Source organism: Panthera pardus, unplaced genomic scaffold, assembly GCF_024362965.1.
Source record: "Panthera pardus isolate Hobbes unplaced genomic scaffold, ASM2436296v1 HiC_scaffold_17, whole genome shotgun sequence".
In the NCBI taxonomy this organism is placed as follows: Eukaryota; Metazoa; Chordata; class Mammalia; order Carnivora; family Felidae; genus Panthera; species Panthera pardus.
In genome coordinates this window covers 149,150,538-149,176,288 of record NW_026526732.1, presented here as the reverse complement: position 1 = coordinate 149,176,288, position 25,751 = coordinate 149,150,538, and the positions used below count along the sequence as shown (strand labels likewise).

The window sequence follows — 25,751 nt, the reverse complement described above, 5'->3', positions numbered from 1 at the left end:
CCATGCATACTTGTAAAATACTAACAAGCCACAGGGTGCTGTCCATTCAGCTTGGGCAGGGCCAGAGTCCTGGAACTGGTCCTGGAAGCTCCTGATGCCCAGTAGTAACCTCTCTGTTGCCACACCTATGTGGTCTCCGGGTGAAGAAAAGCAAAGCAGCTACACCAGGGGCTTTTCAAAGACTCTTGCCTGATGGTATTCACCAACTGTCATGAAGAGTCTCAGTAGTGAACAGCCATGCATAGGGTTAGGTATTAGTCTTGGCTGTGCCATACACACTCTCTGCTTATGGTTTAGAAGTTAGCCAACCTGGAGAGTAGCAGTTGTTCATCAAACTATTGCTGAGTCTGTACCTCTGTGTGACTCCCTGCAGGGTGGGTCAGTGGACCTGTACCTGCCCTGTTTCTGTGGCTCTGATCGCGTTGCTTCCTTACTGATAACTGGGGTGCACCATCCAGAGGGCAGGGCAGAGTCTGCTGGGATTGTTTTTTGTAAGCTTTCACTTTCAAATGGTGCAGGAGTCAGAGAAGGGTGGACTCTCCTGTCTGGGAGTGCTTAGTGGGGGCCCAGGACCCTGTTTTGGCTCAGACCCCTCTAACCTGTTCAGGTTCTGCTTCCCCACGCATCTGGGAACCACTTGCCTCTCAGGCAAGAATACCCTATGGCACCCAACGTTGGAATTGGAAGCAGGGTTTGGGGCTCAGAGCAGCTAACTGCAAGTGCAATCTTTGAGAGCGGATTTGGGGTCTGCTGAGATCTCACACTACTGAGTTAGAGACATTCCAGAAGTCTCAGCTTTCTAAGCAGGTAAGTTGGTTCTGAAGATGCTTTTGGCCAATAAAAGGAAAGGTGGGAGCAGCTGGCTTTGAGGAAGTGGCTGAGCTTGTGGTGAGGGTGGTGGTGCTGGGTAATAATGAGAATCTGAGAAGACCCAGGAGAAATACAGTGATGCCTGCACTTCATTCATTTATTGACGTTTGTGTAGCACTACATCCTTGCATGTTGGGGTGAGATCCCATTACTATCCCCACTTGACATTGAGGAAACTGAGGCAGAACAGGTCAAGAAACTAGCCTAAGGTGGTTGCCTAGAGAGTGGCTGAATCTGGAGAAGTCAGCAGTCACCTCCAGAATCTGTTCTTCTCAGTACTATTTGCTGCCGGACCCCCACTCCACCCAGCAGTAGGTGGTTTGAAACCTTTTTTGTCTGACCAGGACACATTTATCATTTCTGTGCTCTCTCTCTCCTGGGATCCTCTTATTATTTTTTTTTAAGTAGGCTTCACGCGCCGTGCCAACGTGGGGCTTGAACTCATGACTTGAGAACAAGACCTGAGCTGGAATTAAGGGTCAGATATTTAACCGACTAAGCTACCCAGGCAGCCCCCTCCTGGATTCCTTTGTCCTGAGGCAGAAACTCCTCAGAGATATAGAGGATGAGGATCAACTTTTCATGGGGAATTGATGGAGCCCTCTGTTGGGAGTAAGGCCAGGTCCTTTGTCCTGAGCAGCCTTTGTCCTGGGGCCCCTAGCCCCATCAGCATAATGACTAGTAGCAAAAACTCTTCTTGTTCTGGGGATTATTATCAGCCCTGAGCCCTTCTGTCTGTTCTGAGGCCCAGAGCTGTGGGCTGGCCCTCCTCGTCTCTGTAGGTGTTCTCCTGCCTCCTGCCCTGTGTCTCCCCAGCCCTGAGGAAATGGAGGATTGCCGCAGAGGCTCTTTGCTCTCCTGTCTCACCTCCCTGCTTCTCTTCTTCCAGTTGCCTGCTGGGGGGTCTGCAGGTAAGTGTGTCCCCATCCCCCTTCCTGCATCTCCCTTGGGTGGGCGAGAGCCTCTGGGAGCCCTGCTGTGTCTCCATCAGGACAGATGGTTATTGGTGGAGGCCCTGGCTGTAGGAAAGGTCTGGTGATCCCCCAACCACTAGGTATAATTAAATATTTAAGAAGAGTCCCAGAACCAAATGCAACCTGGTGCAGCCACTCTAGAAGACAGTATGGAAGTTCCTCAAAACATTAACAATAAAACCACCCTACAACTCAGCAATTGCACTACTAGGTATTTATCCAAATGAAACGAATGTACTGATTAAAAGGGGCTCACGCACCCCAATGTTTATAATAGCACTATCAACAAGCCAAAGTATTGGAAAGAACCCAAATGTCCATTGACTGATTAATAGATAAATAAGAAATATTATAGATGTACAATGGAATACTACTCGGTGAGCAAAAAGAATGAAATCTTGCCATTTGCAACAATGTGGATGGAACTTGAGGGTGTTATGCTAAGCGAGATGAGTCAGAGAGAGACAAATACCATATGATTTCACTCATCTGTAGAATTTAAGAAACAAAACAGCAGAGGGGAAGGAAAAGTAAGAGAAAAACAGAGAGGGAGGCAAACCATTAGAGACTCTTAAATATAGAGAACAAACTGAGGACTGCTAGAGGAGAGGTGGGTAGGGGATGGGCTAAATGTGTGATGGGCATTAAGGAGGGCACTTGTTGGGATGAGCACTGGGTGTCATATGCAAGTGATGAATCACTGGGTCCTACTCTTGAAACCAATACTACACTGTATGTTAACTAATTTGAATGTAAATAAATAAATTAAAAAAAAAGGAAGAGTCCCAGGACCATAAAATAAGGGAAGGGGACCAAGACAGTTGTCCAATGAGGAGTTTATGTCTTACAAAGTAAAAAAATGTGAATTTCACTATGAAAAGTGTGAAAATAAATTTCCTTTTATTTTTTGTTTGCTGGCTCTATTGGTATCTAAGTAGTTATTCGGTTATTAATTCATTACATTCCATAAATATTTACAGGGTATGAAGTTTGTGTAAGGTGCTGATCTATGTACAAACCAGAGTCCCTGTCTCCACAGAGCTTACATTCTGGCAGGAGACAGCGAGTACTAACTACCTCAACTCCATGGAATCTATGTCTGTTAGAGGAGTGGACAGTATGGGAGAAGGAAGTAGAACAGGGTGGGCAGTCAGCGGTGTAGGAGGGTGTGTGGGCAGACAGCAGTGCTCCATAAGGTGGTCGGTGTAAGCAGTGAGATGGGAATGAAGATGTGGAGTACCATCCTGTCCGGATCCCCATGGAAAGAGGGTTTCCAGAGTGGGGAGCAGCCAGAGCAAAGCAGGCAGTGTGCCTGGGTGTTGAAGGAGCAGAGGAGGCATGTGTTGGGTGGAACAGAGTGAGCAAGAAAGAGAAACAAGAGTTGGATGTCAGAGAGCACTGAGCGATCATCCTTATTGGGCTTGCAGGTCACTTCGGGAACCAGAGAGGCATTGGGGGGCTTGGATAGAGAGGGGACATGGTTTTACTTGCAGGTTAAAAGGGTCACACAAATGGGGTCGGGAAGAGGATAGTCCCAGGGAGACTAGTCACTGTCATTCCTCAGGTGAGACAGATAGTGACTCAGCCAAAGTCGAGTAGCACAGGAGATGAGAAGTCACTCTTTGGAGATCCAACAGGGTTCTTTCTGCAGAAGTGTCATGTCGTGACATGTCCACCACGTCTCAGAAGACCAAGGCCTGTGAAAAGTGGCGGTGATTTGGGTGCTTGTGTGATGGAGTGAGGGCAGGTTTAATGGAAATAACTGTGGGCTCTAGTTTTTAATGCACATGTAATTCAGCAGAGGAGAAACACATGGGCAGAAATAATAAACTTCAGTCAGTTTTCAGTCCTGTTGTAAGAGGAGCCAAACTGGAGCTGTGATCTCAGAGTATGGCCCCTGGAACATCAGTCTCAGCATCCCTGGGAACCCCTTAGAAATGTGCATCGTTGGATCCACCCCAGATGTACTGAGCCAGAAGCTCTGGGGGTGGAGCCCAGCTGTCAGTGTTTTACAAGCCTTCCTGGTGATTGTAATGCTTGTGGAAGGTTAGAACCCCTGAGTTAGAGAGTCCTTCATGGAGGGCTGGAAACCAGGAACACAGGCTGCTGAGGGAGTCTCTTTGATATCATTTCCGGGTTTCAAAGGTGTGGTAAGATGATCTTGTCCCAATTCAGAGTGGTCACAGCTCAGTCTGTGAGGTCAGAGCCTCCCACCTGCTACTCACCCCTGCCTGCCTGGGCCCCCCACCTGACAGTATGTGTTCCATGCCTCCCTACCTGTGTCTCTCCACTTTCTCACTCCTGTGTCTGTGTCCACAGAGGAGTTTGTGGTGATTGGCCCCTCAGACCCCATTGTGGCAGTGCTGGGTGGGAACATCACGCTGCCCTGTCACGTGTCCCCAGCCATGGATGTGGAAAACATGGAGCTGCGGTGGTTCCGCTCCAAGTTCTCAGAAGTAGTTTTCATCTATGAAAACCAGCAGGAACAGAAAGAAGAGCAGCTGGCTCAGTACACAGGGCGGACCTCGCTGGTGAAGGACTTCCTCAGCCAGGGGGAGGCCACTGTGCGTATCCACAAGGTCCAGGCTTCCGACAACGGGCTGTATACCTGCTTGTTCAGAAAGGGAAGTTTCTATGAAGAGGCCAGTTTGGAGCTGAAGGTGGCAGGTGAGTGGCTCATCTATATTTAGTGTCCTGAGTGTTGGAGTTGGGAGCGACCTAAGGGGCCAAATGAATCAGTCCTCTCATTTTAGAGATGAGCGAAGGAGTGATTTTCACTTATTGCTTAGTTCAATAGGAATCCTTATAATTCTTTTTTTTTATTTTTTAATGTTCATTTATTTATTTATTATATAATTTATTGTCTAATTGGTTTCCATACAACACCCAGTGCTCATCCCAACAGGTGACCTCCTCAATGCCCATCACTCACTTAATTCTTCTTTTTGTTGTTGTTAGAAACATCATCAGTTTATTTCTTTTTTTAAATGTTTATTTATTTTTGAGAGAGACAGAGACAGAATGCGAGTGGGTTGGGGCAGAGAGAGAGGGAGACACAGAATCTGGAGCAGGCTCCAGGCTCTGAGCTGTCAGCACAGAGCCCGACGCAGGGCCTGAAGTCACCAGCTGCGAGATCATGATGTGAGCTGAAGTTAGACGCTCAACCGACTGAGCCACCCAGGTGCCCCAATCATCAGTTTATTTTTAAGTTTTCTTTCCTAAAAGAAAGTATTGCGACTCGAGTATAAAGTCACATTTTTGTTAAATTGATGAAAAGTAAATCAGAAATATTTCTTTTGATTTACAACTCTGTCATCAACGCATGCAAGTTCATGAGTACATTCTTTTAAAATTTTTCCTCTAAGGACTGGCTAATTTCTGTTACTCAACACCCCTTGCCCCCATTTTTGCATTAATTTGTCTGTCCTAACAATATACCAGTATCTTTTTTTTCCCACACTGAACTTTATTCATTTATTTATTTATTTATTTATTTATTTATTTATTTTTTAATTTTTTAAAATTTACATCCAAATTAGTTAGCATATAGTACAACAATGATTTCGGGAGTAGATTCTTTAGTGCCCCTTACCCATTTAGTCCATCCCCCTCCCTCAACCCCTCCAGTAACCCTCAGTTTGTTCTCCATATTTATGAGTCTCTTCTGTTTTGTCCCCCTTCCTGTTTTTATATTATTTTTGTTTCCCTTCCTTTATGTTCATCTGTTTTGTCTCTTAAAATCCTCATATGAGTGAAGTGATATGATTTTTGTCTTTCTCTGACTGACTAATTTCACTTAGCATAATACCCTCTAGTTCCATCCATGTAGTTGCAAATGGTAAGATATCATTCTTTTTGATTGCCGAGTAGTACTCCATTGTATATATATACCACCTCTTCTTTATCCATTCATCCATCGCTGGACAGTTGGGCTCTTTCCATACTTTGGCTATTGTTGATAGTGCTGCTATAAACATGGGGGTGCATGTGTCCCTTCGAAACAGCACACCTGTGTCCCTTGGATAAATGCCTAGTAGTTCAATTGCTGGGTCATAGGGTAGTTCTATTTGTAGTTTTTTTGAGGAACCTTCATAGTGTTTTCCAGAGTGGCTGCACCAGCTTGCATTCGCAACCCACTTAATTCTTTATACCCTTTTAAGATATATAGAATCCCTACTAAGTGCCACTTGGGAGGAAGAGCTGAGGAAATTTTAAACAGAGCAGTGAAGGGAGGTGTTTTTGGGAGGAGGTTTGCTTTGACAGCTCTAAGAGAGGGTACATAGAAGGTGAGCAAGACTGGAGAAAGACATGTAGTTACAGGGTGGGGAGGATGGTTCCCTGAATTGATGTCAGAGCAGTGGGGTGGGAGAAGAGAAGGGGTTCCAGTGTCAGAGATGTTTGGAAAACAGACCCAACTGAGTGGGTGGATTTGGGGACACAAAGAGTTTGGGGGTTGGAGAGAAGGGATTGGAGACTCCCAAGGTTTTTTTTTTTTTGTTTTAATTGTTGTTTGCGTGTTTTTTGGCAATTTGTTGTTTAGTAGTAGTATTTAGAAGTATTGCTATTTTGTGTTAGTTGTTGATTGCTGTCATAATGCTGTGCAACATAGACAGAAATCTCAGCTGCGCATAGTAACAACCATTTATTTACTGTTGAGCATTAGGGGAGTTCAGCTCACCTGAGCTGTGTTTGACAAATCTTAATGGTGCTTACTCATACATCTTAAGTGTAGGGGAAATATAATTAAAGACAAAGTCTCCGAATCCAGAAATCTCCCTACTACAAAGGTAGTAGGGAGAGAAAACATTTTTATTATGGCATTAGCATTAACCAGTAAGTGATGTGCACCCCAGAGAATCTACCAAGGGATTGCAAAGACAGAAGAAATGTCACCTTTTTACATAGCCATGCAGACGCAACTTGTTACATACATGTTCTCTGGATAAACAGTTACTAGCCCTCAAGCGGACTTGATGGTATCATTTGTCATGGGCAGTGCACCCTAAATGTAGTTGGTAATTGGGGTGACCATCTATGTTAGCTGATTGGCTTTATCCCAAGGAAAAAAAAATTTTCCAATCTTAAAAGTTAAAAAAAGGTTTTTAAATTCCAGTGTAGTTAACATGTAGTTTTATATAGTGGTTCAATATAGTGCAATATAGTGGTTCAATACTTCCTCCTGTTACTCAGTAGAGATTTCAACAGAAACTTGTCAGGCCAGGAGGGAGTGGCATGATACATTCAGAGTAACTGAAAGGAAAAAACCTGCAGCAAGGCTGTCATTCAGAATGGAAGGAAAGATGAAGAGTTTTCCAGACAAATAAAAGTTAAAATAGTTTGTTTTTACAACTTCTCCCATCTTTATGACAGGAAGTGGTTTTGCACTTGGGCCCTGGTCCCCAATGAGGTTAGGCTCCTACACTCCCCCAGTAACTGGGAGAGAGGGGTGCTGTCCACCTTGGTGTTAACAGTTCAGAAAGAGGGCTCCCAAGGTCTTGAGAAACACATTCCTGGATCACAACCCTGACAAAAGGCCTATGTAGTTTTTGCAAAGGACGTGTATACATTTCAAAGAGGAGAGAAAGCCCCCACAATCACAAATTTCCTCAAGTAAATGGCATAAGAAAAGGATGGGAAGGGACCTTACTTTCAACAGGGACAAGAAGCCTCTGCCTTTTAATATATTTTGTCCTGACAGTCGACCTTGACTGGGTTTACTCACATGGGTTAAGTTCATTGGGCTGTTGGCTGATCTAGGACAGCTTTAGCTGGAAGGACTGCTCTAGCCCAAGCATGTCCTTCCTGTGGCAGAGGGCAAGGCAATGGCACAAGTACTTTCCAACTCTGCTGGAGTCACATTCCCTGAACTCTCAGTGGCCCAGATAAGTCCCATGATGGAACCCGGAAGCAGAGTGTGAAGGCATTAAAAATATGTGGCAGAAGGTGAGCTGGATGTGAAACAGGCTTAAGGATTGGGAATATTTTCATCATCAGCCTATCACAGAGAAGCCAAATATGAATCAGTTCAGGGTTTGAGTCTGAAGCATCTGTGAGGAATCCTGGCAGAGCTAACATGTGGATATTAGTGGGAGGAGCTCAGGAAGTAGGTAGGGTTGTCAAGGATGGAAATGATTTACCACAGGGCAGTGAGTGTGCTAGCGGATGCCCTGGAGAGTGTGTGAGGTGAGAAGAGCAGAGAAGGATAGAACTTGGGACGAAATTCCTTTGTGTTACTCTGGGTGATGGACTTCCCAGCTTCATGGATGGGAGAAGAGCCCTGCCCTCTGCATGTCTCCATGCTCCTTCCTTCTGTTCTCTGTGGCAGGACCCCTGCTCTAATCCTTGCAGGGACCACTCCCCAGGGAGCCCTGGAATACAATGCTACACCAGAGTTGTGCAGAGGAAGGCTCTGCTGGCATCCCTGGATTCTGGAAGGCCTCCTTGTGCTCTCCAGCTTCTCTCTCACAGGTGTGGGCTCTGTCCCTCAAGTGCACATCACAGGGCCAGAGGAGGACGGGGTCCGAGTGGTGTGCATGGCCTCGGGATGGTTCCCAAAGCCCCAGATACAGTGGAGAGCTGCTAATGGGGAAAAGTTCCTGACATTCTCTGAGACCCATGCCCAAGACACTGAAGGGCTGTTCAGCGTGGAGTCTGCTCTGGTGGTGAGGGACAGCTCTTCAGGGAACATGACCTGCTCAGTCCTCAACCCCGTCCTGGACCAGAAGAAGGCGATGGCCATTTTCATCCCAGGTCAGCACTACTTCCCATTCCCAGAGGGCCAGAGGGAGTGGCCTAGGGTTTCTGTGAGTGTTGGGCTGGGCTGCCCTGGTCTGTGCCGCTGATGGGGTCTCTGGCTGGCCGCAGAGCCCTTCTTCCCCCAGGCCTCTCCGTGGAAGCCAGCTTTCATAGTGAGCCTCGTGGTGCTGATGCTCTCACTCCTTGGGGCTGCCTATTACATCAAGACAGAACATACTGTAAAGAGGCAGGAGATGCAGGAATGGGAGAGACTGCACAGGGACAAGGAGGAGGCCCGGTGGACAAAGGAGGAGGCGTTGAAGGCCAGAGGTAAGGCAGCTCAGGAGCCAAGGCAGGCAAGTGTGGAAAGTGGTGCAGAGGACAAGCTGACAGCAAGGGGCTTGGCTGGAAGCAGGTGGCTGAACAGGTCCAGAGAGAACAGCTGGAGCTGTGGAGGCGGGTCTGGAGTTAGATCTTCTAGGATACAGAGAAGTCCTTTTATGGGTTCTCTAGGTGCAGGCTTTCCTTTCTTAAGGATGGGAGTTCAGACTTATTCTTCACTCTCTTTCAGATGAACTCCAAGAAGATCTCGGTAAATTCTGTTCTTTCCCCAGAAGTTTCTGAGTCCCCTGTGTAGGAGACACTCTGGTTATTAGCTCACCAGTTTCCTGTGTTGTCTTTCAGGCAGGAGGAAATCCATTTACCTGGGTGGTGAGTGACTCTCCAGTTGTCTTTGGGTCTCCTGTCCTACCTAAGCTAAGGTGTCCCTTCTCCTTGTTTCAGGCACAGACATACGGACCCTTCCCTGGGGCAGAAGTGGAAGCTGGTGGGGGGCAGGACCCTGCTCCATGGACTTTCCCTATCTGGGGTGCTGTTTCCCACCCAGTGCTTGGGAACCTGGGGTGATGGTGGTCCCTGGAGTCTGTCATGCATCTTGGGTTTATTCCAGTGCTGATCTCCCCATATCTTGCCAACTTTTTAGCCTTCAAAGCAACTAGTTCTTATTCAAACTGGATGCTCTGAGATTTTGGTAAAGAAGCTATGTAAATAAATGGGGTCATTAAGTTTAGGAGTGTGTCCCCTCCATATAACACCACCCAGGGAGAGTCTTTTCTCTCCAGTTCCTGGAGGTGCTGGTCACAAAGTGATGGGTAGAGGACTGGGAAGACCATGGGTGGGAATGTGGTGGGGTCAGCTGTCAATGCTCCAGAACAGTGATGTGTTTTCTGAGAAAGTTTGGCCCCTTTTACCCCACATCTTACCTAACGTCCCTGTCCTTAATTCATGTCCCCTTTTGTGTTCTTTCCCAAATATCTCTTTGCTGGAAAACATTGGATGTAATAATGATTTCTGTTTATAATTATGGAATAATTTATATTTTATTCCCTAAAATATTTTCATAGAAGCAAAACTGAATGGAGATAGAATAAAAATATTTGAGGTTTTTAAGGCACAAGATACTAAATGGCTTTGCAAAAGTCACACAGCTGCAGCAGGCTGGGGTGGAACTCAGCCTGCAATTCAGGCTTTCTGACCTGTGATCCAGGGAATTTCCCACAATACCCTGTTGTCTGCACATCGCAGGAGGATATCTCCTCTCCAGCCTCCCTACTCTGTTGGGAGTGCCACCTGTAGTACAGAGAGGAGGCAAGGCCAGTAGATCAATGCTAAGCATTCTTGTTCTGGCTCATATTTCACTAGAGTGTGTCCCTTTTCAGGCTGGAGGAAGGCGCAGTTGTATGCAGGTGAGTAACTCAGTTTTCTGTGCCCTTACCCCTTCAGCCTCAACTCTTCCCCCTTCTCTGTCAGTGGACCCCATACCAGGACAGGGTGGGTGTCCCTGTTCTCCTTGTCATGTTTGTCGTTTCCTTGTGAAGACTTCAGGGACTCTTCTGGGAAACACAGATCTGCCTCTATTCTGACCAGTCCTCTACTGTAGGTCACTATTAGGATTAGCAACTTCATCTGAACACACCTTGTTCAACTGATGCTTTTGCTGGAGCAGTGACGAAAGAGTGCTCATTTATAAGGACAGTTGGACCACAGTAATGGCTTTGTAGACCAGAAATTGCTGTCTCTAGAGGATTTCAGATATCATTCTTGCTTGCTTACGATTCAGGTATTCCTAAGGGGATCCTTGGTTCTGAATCCATTTTACCCTGAAATTCCTACATCTTGCGGATCTACTTTTGATTTTCCTGTTTTTTGTCTTGGTCCCCTGGAATGGTGGTCATCATTTGTTTCCTCATGCTCCTTGTCCAAGTTGGGTTTCTTCCTCTAAACTTCCCTGCTTGCTGTGAAAGTAATTGCTTTAAATTGCCTGTTCTGAATCTGAGATCCAGAGCTTCCAGGATATTTATGGACTCCTGGTGGTGGGTCTGAGAGCTACCTGCAATTATATACAAAATCTTATGTGTATGTTTGTGTAACAGAGGAAGAAGTTAAAAAAAATTTTTTTTTGAAAGAACTGTAACTTATAATTGTTCACAACCATTATCTCTCCTTTAGGAGAATTGCATGTTTACCTGATGGGCTTGTTACTGGTTTGATTTATCAGGGCAATGTGTGAAGATACGACAGGAGAAAGTTAGAGGAGTGAAAATTGTTTATCAGAGAAAAGTTGGGAACAAATCAGGGAAAGAAAAGCAGTGAGGAAGAGAGGAGATGAGAAGGGAGTAGAAATCCTGTGATTCCTCTTGGAGAGATTTTGGGTAGCTCAGAGTGGTGGAAGAGAGACCACAAATCATAATCACGGTTGTTTGAGTGTAAAGTACACAGAGGGTGTGCAAAGGTTTTGGGTGCACAAGAAGTAATAAACTCCGATACCTCTTTGAGAGATTTCTGAAAAGACTTACAGTATTTTGAGCAGTTTTGAAGTACTTTTCTGACTGAGTTTGCTTCTGATCATGAGACCATCTCAACCTTCCAGTAGCAGTTGGGGCAAGAGTGTGGTGAGGGGGATCCTAAAGCAGTGAAAGGTTATCCAGAACACCACTTAGCACCGGTGTGAGTTAAGAATCTGGGTCCTTTGAACCTGTGTGAGGTGTGTATGTGTGTGTGTGCATGCTCGGGTGTTTGTCCCAGATGTTTTGTTCATGATCATGGACATGGACTATGAGAGCAGAGAAGGGGGAGCCAGGGATGCAGGAGACCTGGGGCTAGATGTGTGAGGAAACCCCCTTAGAGAGTCTCACTGATTCTTGGGATGTATTTATTAAAAATAAGGATCAAATAGTCTTCTTTTAGCATTCCCCCTTCTCTGATGGATTGAAGAGCACGTGTTTTAATGTATACTTTGTATACCTTTTTATTTTGTAAGGACAGATACTATTACAGTAGAATCAATATTTGCATATTGATCGGCTCATAGCGTGAGGTGAACTAATGTCTGATATCATCATATTTAAAAATTGAAAAATAATTTTTCAGTGTCATGAATAAGGGGGCCTAGGACATGACCATATTTGGGTACCTACCACGTGGGGTTTCTCCTGGTGATTTCAATCTCTCTGAGCAATTAAGGGGGGAGCAGATGACTAGACCCGATATTTTTGATTTCCCCTTACATATAGGGATATTTTTCCTCCCAATAACCCACGAAAAGGGGAAACAAGTTCATAGTGTCTGTCCTTTCACTGGATGTATGTCTTTCCTGCTTGAACTTCTGTCTCTCCCTTCCTTGAAACCTCTCCATTGCCTTCTGACTAGGGACAATTTCTCTGATGCTGTGTCCTGAATTCTCCTCACCCAGGGCTTGTAGTTGTCTTCCAAGTTCAGCTCTGCCAGGTTGTATGGTCTCTACCATGGCTTAGATTCAACCTCCAAGTTCAGTTTAATCAATTCTTTAGAAATAAATGGAGGCCTCAGAATTTTTTATCTCCCCAATTCTTCTCAAGAAAACCTAGCTTTCAGGATAGATGTGTGGCTAAGGATTCTTGAGAAAGCATAATATGATGGTGAAATCTGGGTCTAGAGCTTTGTTTTCAGGTTGTTATCCAGCCTCTCAGTGGTTAAGTTTTATAGCTTGGCTTTCATGGGAAGGCTGTAGCATGATGGCTGTGTGTGTTTGTGTGTGTGTGTGTGTGTAAAAGAAATAAATGCTTCAGTTGAATGTTTCCAAACGATTTTTTCCAAAAGATATCAACACTGATATGTACAGTCTCCTCAAATCTCTGATTTGTTGTTACATTTGTGAAATATGGTTCTCTTGTAGACTGGCGGAAGGAGAAGTTCCAGGCCTGTGAGTTACTTCTCATTCTTTCTGGGTATTCCTACTGCTGCCCCATGGCCTCTGATGTCTCCTTTAGCTTGCTGTGGTGATACAAATGCTGGCACCATCAATGGATGTGCAGTGGGATGGGGCAGTAAAAGTCACATAGCTGAGCTTAGTGGATGTGACTGATGTTGGATTCTAAATAGATATCTTTCAGTCCTTGAGTCCAGACTAGTCCTCAAGTTCCCTGTGACCCATCTAACCCTCAGATCAGTCTTATGCTTACTTCTCCTGCTTGGAGAGCTGTGTACTTGAGTCACAAGACTCTCATCTCAGGAGGCTTAGCCCTTCCCATATGCAACTAGGTGTCTGAGGGTGGTGGTGGTGGTTGTGTGCCCTTGTTATGGGTCAGGAGAAGGTCTTGCATGATTGGCAACTCTCTCTGCAGTGTCTGTCACTCTGGATCCAGCGTCTGCACATCCGCACCTTGCTGTCTCTGGTGGACAGACTAGTGTGACCTTGGAGGACACAACTGAGGACCCAGGAGGACCCTGTAGCATCTTGGGCCAGGAGGCCATCACATCAGGGCGCTGTTACTGGGAGGTGGAGATCAGGAATGGAAACAGAAACGAGTGGGGTCTGGGGGTCTGTAGGGGAGATGTGGAGAGGAAAGGCTGGTACAGAGAGTGGCCAGAAGTGGGGTTCTGGGTTCTGAGGTGGTACGGAGGTAAATTCCGTACCTTTCTCCTCCCTGAGCCTCAGGAAATCTGTGATGAAGTTCCCCACAGGGTGGGTGTTTTCTTAGACCTCAAAGAAGGGGATGTCTCCTTCTATAACATGACTGATGGATCTCACCTTTTCTCCTTCCCTCTAACTTCCTCCACTGGGACTCTGTTTCCATACTTCATGATTCAGTCAGGAGATGTGTCCCTGACCATCTGCTCTGTGGTGGGTGTGCCTACAGAGACCTCTGTGCCCCTTAACAATCCTCCTTCTTCTTTGGAGGAACCTGTAAGCCTCTCAGGGGACGGGTTCAGCTCAGGCTCTGCTGTTGATGGTGCTCTCCCAGGGGCCGACTCTCCATTACTCCTCTATGGCCCTGAAGCTATGTGACCATAGGACCCCAACACTGTCCCAGACTCCTTATGGTGGCTCTTTCTGGAGCTTCACATTCCTTGAGACAAAAGCCTCTGAGGTCAGTCCTGGATGATCTGGTGTCTTGCACTCTTGCTCTGGATGCAGTCTCCTGGGGTATGGCTATGAGAACAGTCAGTTCATGCCTTTTGCTCAGGCAACAGAAGAAAATAGTTGACTGAGCTGGTTTAGGGTAGGCTGCATTTAACTGTTGGAAGTAATGCTTCTTTTGGTAATGAAAATTATTTCATACAGTCTTTATTCTGCTTGGATATGAAGGAGATGAGGGCTGAATGACTCTGCAGAATTAAATGGTGTATATTTTATCCAACTTGAGTTGTGCAGATGAACCCAGAGGCTATGAGTAGGTCACCAGTTCTATTTTGGGAAATGTGCACTCTGACCAGAGACATTGGCCATCCAAAAATTTCTGGAGAAATGAACGGCTGATTGATGTTCAAGAGGAAAGCAGTCTAATATTCTACTGTATATACTTCCTATTCTGGGATGGTGGAAGCACACTTATCTTACCAACCTTAGTAAATATCTGTTATTCATGAAATACCAGTGCTGTGTTAATTCAGGAATTAAGAAGAAGGATCTGGTTCTTCGTGTGTGTCAACTCCAGTTGGAAAGAAGAGAACTTCTACCAGAATAAAGATATGAATGAGGAAGAGAATTTTCAGATGCTGGGTGAATTTCAGAAAGCTTTGACTATGAGCATGGTTTCCAGAATCTGTGTAGTGCCTCTCATTACTTCCAAGTCCAAAGGTGGAGTGCCTGAGTGGCTCAGTGGGTTAAGTGTCCAACTTCAGCTCAGGTCATGATCTCACAGTTCGTAGGTTCAAGCCACACATCAGGCTCTGTGCTGACAGCTCAGAGCCTGGAGCCTGCTTCGGATTCTGTGTCTCCCTCTCTCTGCCCCTCCCTGCTCACGCTCTGTCTCTTTCTCTCTCAAATGTAAATAAACATTAAAAAAATGGGGGAGGGGAAGAGGACCTAATAGATATTTTTCCAAAGAAGACATACAGATCACCAATAGACACATGAAAAGATGCTCGACCTCACTCATCATCAGGGAAATGCAAATCAAAACCACAATGAGATATTACTTGACACCTGTCAGAATGGCTAAAATCAAAAAGACAAGAAATAAGAAGTTGGTGAGGATGTGGAGAAAGGGGAACCTTCATGCACTGCTGGTGGGAATGCAACCTGTTGCAGCCACTGTGGAAAACAGCATAGAGTTTCCTCAAAAAATTAAAAATAGTATTGCAAAATAGTAATAGTAATAAATGAATGATTGATTAATATCACTATTAGGTATTTACACAAAGAAAATGAAAACACTAATTTGAAGTGATGTATGCATCCCTATGTTTGTTGTAGCATTATTTACAAAAGCCAAGTATGGAAGCAACTTCAGAGTTCACAGATTGAGGAATGGATATGGATAAGGAAAAGTTGGTTTATATACATAATCGAATATTACCCAGACATAAAAAAGGATGAGATTGTGCTATTTGTGACAATATGAATGGACCTAGATGGTATTATGCTAAGTGAAATAAGTCAGACTGAGAAAGACAAATGCCATATGAGTTAACTCCTATGTGGAATCTAAAAAAAAAAGAAAGAAATGAATAAACAAATGAGCAAAAAAGCAGAATCAGACCTGTAAACACAGAACACAACTAGCATAATGTTTAAACTTGTTGAGTCACTAGGTTGTACATCTGAAACTCATGTAACATAGTGTGTCTACTATACTCAAATAAAAAAAGTAATAAAAATTGAAAATAACATAAGTTAAGCTTTCCTTTATTACGGGTTTTTAAAAAGCGTGTTTAATCGTTTCCACCAACTGGCACATTATAAAAACACAATTCATTTTACCTTAGCCCTTCTTTCATGGCTTAGGTATTTCTCTGTTTGAAACACACATGAAGAAAGATAGATATTATATGGCTGCTAAAGAAGAAAGTATAGGGGCGCCTGGGTGGCTTGGTCGGTTAGGCGTCTGACTTCGGCTCAGGTCATGATCTCAAGGTCCGTGGGTTCGAGCCCCGCGTCGGGCTCTGTGCTGACAGCTCAGAGCCTGGAGCCTGTTTCAGATTCTGTGTCTCCTTCTCTCTGACCCTCTCCTGTTCATGCTCTCTCTCTGTCTCAAAAATAAATAAACGTTAAAAAAAAATAAAAAAAGAAGAAAGTATAATATTAACCACATTAACATCAGAATAATTTATATTCTGAGCAAGAAAAATCATTAATGGCCAGTGAGCAGCGTTTGCTGATAAAGCAGCTGAGACATGAGCCTGATGAGCTGGGGGAGAGCAGTGAAGTTTGCTGTTTGGTGTCCTTCCTGCAGTACCTCCAGGTGTCCTTCCAGGATCCTTAGGGAACATCTTCCCTGTGCTTTGTCATTCCTTCATGTTTCTCCCTCCCAACATGGGATCCAAGGACTGGAATTCAGAGGAGATAAGCTTTCTGGCCATGTCATTCTGAGCCATTGCTGAGTCCAAGGTCCTCTTCCTGCTCCTTTTTCACCTAGAGTTGGGTAGAGCTGGGGGCTGGGCTGGGCTTGAGGACTGGGAGGTGGGGGGAGTGTCCTTGCAGGTCCAGCCTTCCCTCCTCTAGGAAGTTCCTGGATTAAAGACTAATAGATGCCAGGGCTCATGTCTTCCTTCATCTCTGTGTGCATGTGTGAAAATGAAGTGTCATATAAATACAACTTGTGTAGCCCAGTTCCTGGCACTTAGGAGGAGCGCAGTCAAATTTGTTTTCCTTCCCTCAGTCTTTTCATCAAACTCCCCTAGTGTCTCTTAGGTCTTGAGGAGTCTCCCTCAAGCAGACTTGAGGGCAGGGATTGGTGGGGGCCATGGTGGATGGATCTGGAGGCTAATATAGGTCCTTATCTCATTAGTTTACTTTGCATTAAGTTGCATTTTGCCAACATTGACAAGTCTAAGTGGATATTGGAAGAAATGGACATTTGGGGATAAAAAATCAGATGTTTCAGGTCTCTCCAGATGTCCTAGGTGTGCTTAGAGTTTTAGTATCTCAGACCAGACCTCTGAGCAGAAGCCAATCACTCTCGTGTATCAGTGGATCAGGCAGTCCTTGTTTCATGAAAACAAATATAGCAGATCATTCAGAACAATCAAGAGTGAACACAGGATGAGAGAGTCTTTGCCAAGTATGTGGTTGTGGAACTGAGACAGATTTGGTTTCCTCACGTGCAGAATGAAGACAGTAATGACAACAACATGGCAGAAGTGTGACCAGGGAGGCTCTAGGCCAAGCTATTGTCTTAACACCAATCACTTAACATGTGAACACCTGAGAACTGGGCAGGCTTAAGTGAGCAAACAAAGGTGTTTGGTGTTGAATCTGACCATTCTATCCGGGGGACATTTCACTGATGGACTAACTTATGTTTGGGGTAGGAAGAAAAGTGGGAAAGATGGTGGAGTTGTTGTATCCACCAAGGGGCTAACTTGTTTAGGTCAGCGTTTTAACAGTCTTCGTGTTTCTCAATGGACTGAAATGTTTGCCCAATTTAGATAAGGCTGAGTAGCCAATGGGCTGCTGCAGTGAGTCCTCTGTAAATGAGCTCAACAAAGTTTATTGAGTGTTTACTATGTGCTGGTCACGTGAGCAGGGCACACAGTGCCTCCCTTTGTGAATGTCATAGAAATGCCCCAGAAGAATGCTTGTCAGGGCTAATGTGGAAAGCAGGGTGTCATTAAACTCCAACACGTGTGTGTATGGGGCATGTATGGGGATGAATGGTTGGCGAGGGTCCCTCTGAGGAAGGTCACTTTAGGTGAGACTGGAATGTTGAGGGGTTTGGGGGACAAGAGAGCAAGCAGGATCAACCAGTGGCTTGCGAGAAGGCCTGAGGATGGCAAAGCTCCATGAACTGGAGGGAGTCACCCAAGCCAGTGAGGGAGCAACTGGGAGAGTGTGGAAAGAGGTCAGAGAGGAAGCCTGGGATTGGGGGTCACAGACAAGAGGTTGATAGGGGGATTCCTTGAACAGATGAGGCAGATCTGACACAAGGTGATTTGAAAGGATCATGACCTTGGAAGGAAAATGAACTTGAGGAGGTCAGGCTGGAGGTGAGCAGGGGACACTCATGGGAAAGCAGGAACACCCTTCTTGGGCCAGGGGGGGATGAGGGTGGTCAGGAGCCAGGTAATGGCCATGGATACGGATTTGAGAAAAGTCTTGAACATTCTGGTACATTGGAGGTAGACTGGGTGGGAACATGGAGTGTGTAGTGGAATGTCCCTCCAGTTTCTGGCAGAGATAACTGTGTTCACCCAGTTATCCTTTACCGAGATGGGAACCTACAGGTAGGGAGGGGCTGGTGAGGAAGCCCCAGTGCACCCTGGTTTTCTTTTAGAGACCATAGAATCTTCCTTTTTTGGTGCACATTGTGGCCTGGCAGGGAGAGGGCTGAATTGTTGTACCGAAGCCATGTGTGAGAACAAAATACTAACAAGCGATAGGTCAATGTCCATTCATTTGGTCAGGGCCAGGGTCCTGGAGTTGATTCTGGAAGCTTCTGTTGCTCAGTGTTAACCTCTCTGCTGCCAAGTTGTGGAGAGCACCTTGGTGGTCTCCTGGTGAAAAATACACGTAGCAACTACACTGGGACTCCTCAATGGCTCTGGCCACATGTGATTCACAAATAGACATGTAATCAGCTGGGTAGTGAAGAGCCAGTACAGAGAGCCCCATGTACAGGGATAGGTATTAATCTTGGCTCTGCCACACATACTCCCTGCTTTTGGTGTAGAAGTTAGCCAACCTGGAGAGTAGCAGTGCTTCAACAAAGAATTGCTGAATCTGGGCCTCTGTTTGTCCTCATGCAGGGTGGGTTTGTCCTGTATTTCTGGTTCTGGTCATGCTGTTTCATTCCTGATAATGGGGGTGCATATCCAGAAGATAGGGCAGAGTCTGCTGGGATTGTTTTTTGTAAGCTTTCACTTTCAGACGGTGCAGGAGTCAGAGAAGGGTGGACTCTCCTGTCTGGGAGTGCTTAGTGGGGGCCCAGGACCCTGTTTTGGCTCAGACCCCTGTAACCCGTTCAGGTTCTGCTTTCCCACTCACCTGGGAACCACCTGCCTCTCAGGGAAAAAGACCCTATGGCACCCAACGTTGGATTTGGAAGCAGGGTTTGGGGCTCAGAGCAGCTAACTGCAGGTGCAATCTCTGAGAGCAGATCTGGGGTCTGCTGAGATCTCACACTACTGAGTTAGAGACATTCCAGAAGTCTCAGCTTTTTAAACAGATAAGTTGGTTCTGAAGATGCTTTCAGCCAATAAAAGGAAAGGTGGGAGCAGCTGGCTTTGAGGAAGTGGCTGAGCTTGTGGTGAGGGTGGTGGTGCTGGGTAATAATGAGTCTCTGAGAAGACCCAGGACAAATACAGTGATGCCTGCACTTCATTCATTTATTGACATTTGTGTAGCACTACATCCTTGCATGTTGGGGTGAGATCCCGTTACTATCCACACTTGACATTGAGGAAACTGGGGCAGAACAGGTCAAGAAACTAGCCTAAGGTGGTTGCCTAGAGAGTGGCTGAATCTGGCCACTAGAGAAGTCAGCAGTCACCTCCAGGATCTGTTCTTCTCCGTACTATTTGCTGCTGGACCCCCACTCCACCCAGCAGTAGGTGGTTTGAAGCCCTTTTTTGTCTGACCAGGACACATTTTATCGTTTCTGTGCTCTCTCTCTCCTGGGATCCTCTTATTTTTTTTTTTTAAGTAGGCTTCACACCCCATGCCAACATGGGGTTGAACTCATGGCTTGAGAACAAGACCTGAGCTGGAATTAAGGGTCAGATATTTAACCGACTAAGCTACCCAGGCAGCCCCCTCCTGGATTCCTTTGTCCTGAGGCAGAAACTCCTCAGAGATATAGAGGATGAGGATCAACTTTTCATGGGGAATTGATGGAGCCCTCTGTTGGGAGTAAGGCCAGGTCCTTTGTCCTGAGCAGCCTTTGTCCTGGGGCCCCTAGCCCCATCAGCATAATGACTAGTAGCAAAAACTCTTCTTGTTCTGGGGATTATTATCAGCCCTGAGCCCTTCTGTCTGTTCTGAGGCCCAGAGCTGTGGGCTGGCCCTCCTCGTCTCTGTAGGTGTTCTCCTGCCTCCTGCCCTGTGTCTCCCCAGCCCTGAGGAAATGGAGGATTGCCGCAGAGGCTCTTTGCTCTCCTGTCTCACCTCCCTGCTTCTCTTCTTCCAGTTGCCTGCTGGGGGGTCTGCAGGTAAGTGTGTCCCCATCCCCCTTCCTGCATCTCCCTTGGGTGGGCGAGAGCCTCTGGGAGCCCTGCTGTGTCTCCATCAGGACAGATGGTTATTGGTGGAGACCCTGGCTGTAGGAAAGGTCTGGTGATCCCCCAACTGCTAGTTGTAACTAAATATTAAAGAAGACGGTTTGCGAGGGCAATGGCAGACCTCCCAAGGCTTTGTGTTCTGTCTCATGGAGTTTGGATGCAGAGCTGAGGAAATTTTCAACAGAGCAGTGGAAGGAGGTGTTTTGGGTAGGAGTTTTGCTTTGACTGCTCTAAGGGAGGGTATATGCAAGGTGAGCAAACCTGGAACAAACATGTAGTTATGGGGTGGGGAGGTGTGTGAATTCACGTAGGGGCAATGAGATAGAAGAGGGGTTTCCAGCGTCAGAGAGGTTAGGAAAGTAGACTTAACTGAGTGAGGAACTTTGGAGACAGGAGTTTGGAGGGGGAAGAGGGGACTGCAGAGACTCCCAAGGTTTCTCTTTGGCAGTTTGTTGTTTAGCAGTAGAAATATTGATAACTATGTGTTAGTTGCCTATTGTGACAATGTGTTAGTTGCCTATTGTGAGTGTGTTGTCTCAGAAAGCTGACGCAGAAAGCTCAGGGGCATATAGCAACAACCATTTAATTAATCTGTGCATTAAAGCAGTTCACCTCATCTGGGCTGTGTTTGGCTGATCCTTTTTTCTTTTTAAAAAATTTTTAACATTTATTTATTTTTGAGAGACAGAGAGAGGCAGAGCATGAGCAGGGGAGGGGGAGAGAGAGAGATACAGAATCTGAAGCAGCCTCCAGGCTCTGAGCTGTTTATTAGCACAGAGCCCAACGCGGGACTTGAACTCACAAACTGCAAGACCATGACTGAGCTGAAGTCAGACGCGCAACCGACTGAGCCACCCTGGTGCCCCTGTGTTTGGCTAATCTTAACTGGGCTTACTCATACATCTTCGGTCATGTAAGGGAAATATGATTAAACACAAAATCTCTCAACTTGGAAATCCTTTTCAGAAAGATAGTAGGGAAAGGAAACATTTTTATCATTGCATTAGCATTAACCAGATTGTGTTGTGCATCACAGAGAATCTACCAAGGGATTGCAAAGACAGAGAAATCTCACCTTTTTACATAGCCATGCAGACACAACTCATTACACACATGTTCTCTGGATAAACAGGTATTAACCCTCAAGTAAGTGGATGTGACAGCAATATTTGTCACAGTTCATTCCAAGTTTGCTTGGTAATTGGGGTGACCAACTCTTGGCTTCATCCAGAAAAAAAAACCCCAAGTTTCCTATCTTAATGACAGGAGATAGTGTTACACTGGAATCATGGTACCCACTGAGATTTGGGTCACAGGAATGGGGACAGAGGGGTGCTGTCCTTCTTGATGTTAACAGTTCAGGGAGAGGGCTCCCTGGTTCTTAAGAAAGACATTCTTGGACCTCAAAGCTGGCAAAAGACCTATCTAGTTTTCACAAAGGACTTATATACATTTCAATGCGGGGAGAAAGCCTCTGAAATCACAAATTTCCTAAAGTAAATGCTGTAAGTAAAAGGATGGGAAGGGACTTTCTTCCTCTATTTTCAACAGGGACAATAAACTTCTTACCTTTTTTTTTTGTCCTTAGAGTGGACTTTGGTTGTGTTTGCTCCCATGGGTGTTGTTCAGCTGGCTGTTGGCTGATTGATCTAGGAGAGTTTTAGCTGGAAAGGCTTTGCTAGACCGAGCATGTCCTTCCTGTGTCAGAGGCCAAGGCAAAGGCACAAACAGTTTCTAGCCTCAGCTAGAGTCACATTCCCTGAACTCTCAGTGGCTGAGTCAAGGTGCATGATGGAACCCAGAGGCAGACTGTGAAGGCACTAAAAATATGTGGCAGAAGCTGAGATAGATGTAAAGGAGGCTGAAGGATTAGGGATATGTTAATCGTCAGACTATCAGATGGGGCCAAATATGAATTAGTTCAGGATTTGAGTTTGAAACATCTGTGAGGAATTCTGGCAGAGCTAACCCCCAGGGATGTGGATATTAGGGAGATAGCTCAGGAAGTAGGTAGGGTTTTCGATGGTGGAAGCAGATGCCCCGGAGCGTGTGTGAGGTGAGAAGAGCAGAGAAGGATGTAACCTGGGACCAAATTCCTCTTTCTGTCACTACACTCTCATGGTTGGAGAGAAGAGCCCTGCCCTCTGTGCCCAATGCAGGACCCCATGCTCCTTCCTTCTGTTCTCTATGGCAGGACCACTGCTTTGCTCCCTAGGGAGCCCCCAGAATGCATGCTGCCCCTGGAGTTATGCACAGGAAGACTCTGATGGCATCCCCGGGTTCGGGAAGGCCTCTCTGTGCTCTCCACCTTCTCTCTTGCAGGCATGGGCTCTGTCCCCAAAGTACACGTCACCGGGCCAGAGAGGGACAGGGTTTCAGTGCACAGCCTTGGAGTGGCTCCCAAAGCCCCACGTGCAGTGGAGGTCCCTCAGTAGGGAGAAGTTCCTGGCATTCTCAGAGACCCATGCCCAAGATGCTAAAGGGCTGTTCAGTGTGGAGGCTGCCTGGTGGTGAGTGACAGGTGTCCAGGCAAAATGACCTGCTCAGTGCTTAGCCTCATCTGACCTGCCCACCATATTGCCAGCTGTTTTGCCTTCAATGCAACTAGTTCTCAGTCAGCACCTGGAAGCCACAAACCAGGTATACTTATGTTGAAACCTTGCCGTTGTACTTCACCATTCTGCTCTTTGCAGCTTTATTCCCCCTTTCTGCTTTTTGTTTTAATTATTTTTAGTTATGCCATTTTCTCCTCTGTTGGCTTTAATAATATCTAGATCATGTTTCTTGATTTCTCTATTAATTATAGTATTTTTATTATTTGTTGACTACCCTTGAGATTCAGCTTTATTTCTTTCCTTTTTTTTTCTTTTTCTTTTCTTTCTTTCTTTTTTTTTTTGTAAATTAAACTGGGTCTCGAGCTCCACCAGGTGAGGGTCCAATGAGGTTGTGCTGAGCTGACATTAATATTTTCGTCAGCAGGACAGGAAGGAGTCAGTCCTGCACAAATCTGAGCATATGCAGTCTGGCAAAAGGCACAGGAGTGCCTGCTGGGAGGCAGAAGTTGGTGTTGTCAGAGTGGAGGTTAGAAAGGAGGATAGGAAGGCTAGAGAGAGTTGGGGAGGAGAGCAGAGAGGGAGAAGGAGGAGGGCCAGGGCCTGGGGCAGGATGACATTTTCAGCACTCTGCTACTAGTGCTGTATGACCGTATTTCCCCACACTTAGTGGCTTGACCCACAAACACTTACTGTCTCACGGTCCCAGGGAACCAGGAATCCAGCAGCACTCAGCTGGGGGCTCCTACCAGAGTCTCACAGGAGTTTGGGGCTGTTGTCAGCACCGAGGCAGGACTTGCTTCACTCAGAACCTGAGCTCACTTAGGGGTGTTAGCAGGGTTCAGTCCACATCAAAGGCCTGAGTTCTTCTCTTCTGTTGTTGTCTCTCAGTGCTAGACCACATGCATGTGTCTGTGTCATGACTCAACATAGAGGCCTGTTCCCCAGTGTGAGGATCTGAGAGAGAACACAGGTCAGAGTGAGCACGTGGCTGGGCACTGAGATTTTATAAGCAAACCTTGGAAGGGGCTTTGGGTCCTGTTGCCATCTTCTGTAGAATAGAAGTGAATCACTAAGTCTAGGCCACACTCCAGAGGAGGGAGTTACACAAGGACATGTATACAGGAGGTGGGGATCTCAAGGAGCCACTGAGGGGAAAAGATGAGGACCCTGACAGGGTCAGTGCCTTTTCCAGAATCACAGGGACAGGTCAAAAGGCAGAACCAAGCATGAATCTAGCTCCATGTCCTTAAAGTTGGGGTCCTGGCTGCACCCAGGCTTTCTGAGGGGGCTCTGGAAAAGGTTGTGTTATTGTACCTGTACAGACATGGAGATTGTATGGGGGTGAGGGTGAACGGGAGGGTGACAGGAGGCATTCCAGCACATTCTTGTCTGAGGAGGACCCCAGGTCAGGGCAACCCACTGAGTGCGCCCCTGTCCACATTGCACCCAGTGGAGAGGGAGAGAATGGCAGAGTCTAGAGGTAAGGGTGGGTTCTGACCTTCTAGGCCAAAGCTCCAATCCATTCTGTCTGGTTTGCTTTGGAAATTAGCCTAAGATCTTGGGAAGCTTTTGCCCATCCTTCCCATCTGCTGGGCCTCCAGAATGTGAACACTGGTACACACACACACACACACACACACACACACACACACCAGTAAGGACGGTTGGGGGGGGGATCTGAGGAGCTGCAGGTTCAGAGGTGGTGAAGAGACGATGAAAATACAGTTGGAAGCATTTCCTATGTGTGACACTACTCCAATTTCATAGGTATCATCCCAAATATGCCTGAGGACATCCCGAGGAAGTACATGCTAGAATAATCTCCATTGCACAGGAAGGACACAGACCATCCCCGAGAGGCACAATGGCTTATCCAGGGTCAAAATCAGGTAAGAATGAAGACTTGTGTCTGAACCTAGATGTGTCTCAAAGGTGGGACCCGGATGCACCCAGACCTTCCCAGGGGACTGTAGAGAGTAGTGTATTGGTGTAACTGTGTACAGATGAGACATTTCATGGAGAAAGGGGGTGAGAAGCCAGCAGCCCAGGGCTCTATTTGCATAGGTGTTATCCCTGGAGGGGACTTGGGTAGGTGATCCTAGGCAGTGAAGTTACTGCCTTGACAACAGACCCCAAGAGAACTTGGAATCCCCATAACCAGGCACCCATATTCTAGTATAGTCCCACACCAGGCTCACTTGGCTGGAGACACTTGATAGTAAAAAATGTTTTCTTGCTGTTCTTTCTTTCTGGAGCTCTGGCTTCCAGAGACCCCGGTGGGGAAGATGTTTCAGATGCTGTGGATGTTGGCTCAACCCTCGCTCCCAATGCCTCAGGCTGTTTTTCTGAAGACCCCGTAAAGTAACACAGAGCAGCCTAGGGAAGGCCAGTTCAGTTCAGGCCACCTCTTCGAGCCATCCCTGGGAAGCCCCATTCCCTCCTCTTCAGCTTCAGGGAAAGAGGGACATGTGAGGAGGTCCTGCCCGGGGCTAGAGAAGGTTGGAGGGCAGTGGATAACCTGGTGGCCCCATCATGTCCACACCAATGTCATGGTGGGTAGGGTGGAAAAGGGATGCCTGAGGTGCTTCTTTCCTGTGCAAGCGTTAATCCAAGGTCCTTGTGCATGTATCTTTTTCCTCCTTGGTGGAAGTCTGTGCACACTGTGGTGTAGTGTGTCTGGAATGGAGTCACATGGGTCTGAGGGCCAGTAAAGGCAGCCAGTCAGGACTCTGAGGCCTCCTGCCTATCTGCTGCACTGCCTTTACAGAACTGCACACCAGAGATGGGGCAGGAGTTGAGTGATGAGATCCTCTGCTCAACTTCCGTGAAGGACAGGAATATGCCCCACACCACCAACAGGATGCAGGACCGAAGCGGCTCAGGGTGAGTGCAGATACCAGGGAGACCCAACACCCAGGGC

The 25,751-nt window shown here is 46.4% G+C and overlaps 2 protein-coding genes across 11 annotated transcripts in view; both read left to right on the top strand.

The window, feature by feature from the left end:
- The first annotated feature begins 462 nt into the window (after positions 1-462).
- The window catches only part of LOC109261422 (butyrophilin-like protein 1), a 97,282-nt gene continuing 71,993 nt past the window's right edge, over positions 463-25,751 (top strand). Inside the window, exons 1-10 of one of the 10 annotated variants that reach the window (XM_053905186.1) lie at positions 465-807; positions 1,687-1,781; positions 4,164-4,511; positions 8,313-8,594; positions 8,709-8,909; positions 9,151-9,171; positions 9,264-9,290; positions 10,298-10,324; positions 12,793-12,819; positions 13,241-15,578. In XM_053905186.1, the coding sequence (XP_053761161.1) occupies positions 1,697-1,781; positions 4,164-4,511; positions 8,313-8,594; positions 8,709-8,909; positions 9,151-9,171; positions 9,264-9,290; positions 10,298-10,324; positions 12,793-12,819; positions 13,241-13,905 (1,683 nt within the window). In that variant the 5' untranslated portion in view covers positions 465-807; positions 1,687-1,696 and the 3' untranslated portion in view covers positions 13,906-15,578. Of the gene's footprint in view, positions 808-1,589; positions 1,782-4,163; positions 4,512-8,312; positions 8,595-8,708; positions 8,910-9,150; positions 9,172-9,263; positions 9,291-10,297; positions 10,325-12,792; positions 12,820-13,240; positions 15,579-25,751 lie in introns of those variants that run through there. The other 9 variants (XM_053905185.1, XM_053905183.1, XM_053905184.1 and 6 more) reach the window with 9 other exon arrangements.
- Positions 19,748-25,751, top strand: part of LOC109260702 (butyrophilin-like protein 1) — a 76,348-nt gene continuing 70,344 nt past the window's right edge. The window contains exon 1 of the mRNA XM_053905191.1: positions 19,748-20,207. Within this exon, the coding sequence (XP_053761166.1) occupies positions 20,123-20,207 (85 nt within the window). The 5' untranslated portion in view covers positions 19,748-20,122. The remainder of the gene's footprint in view (positions 20,208-25,751) is intronic.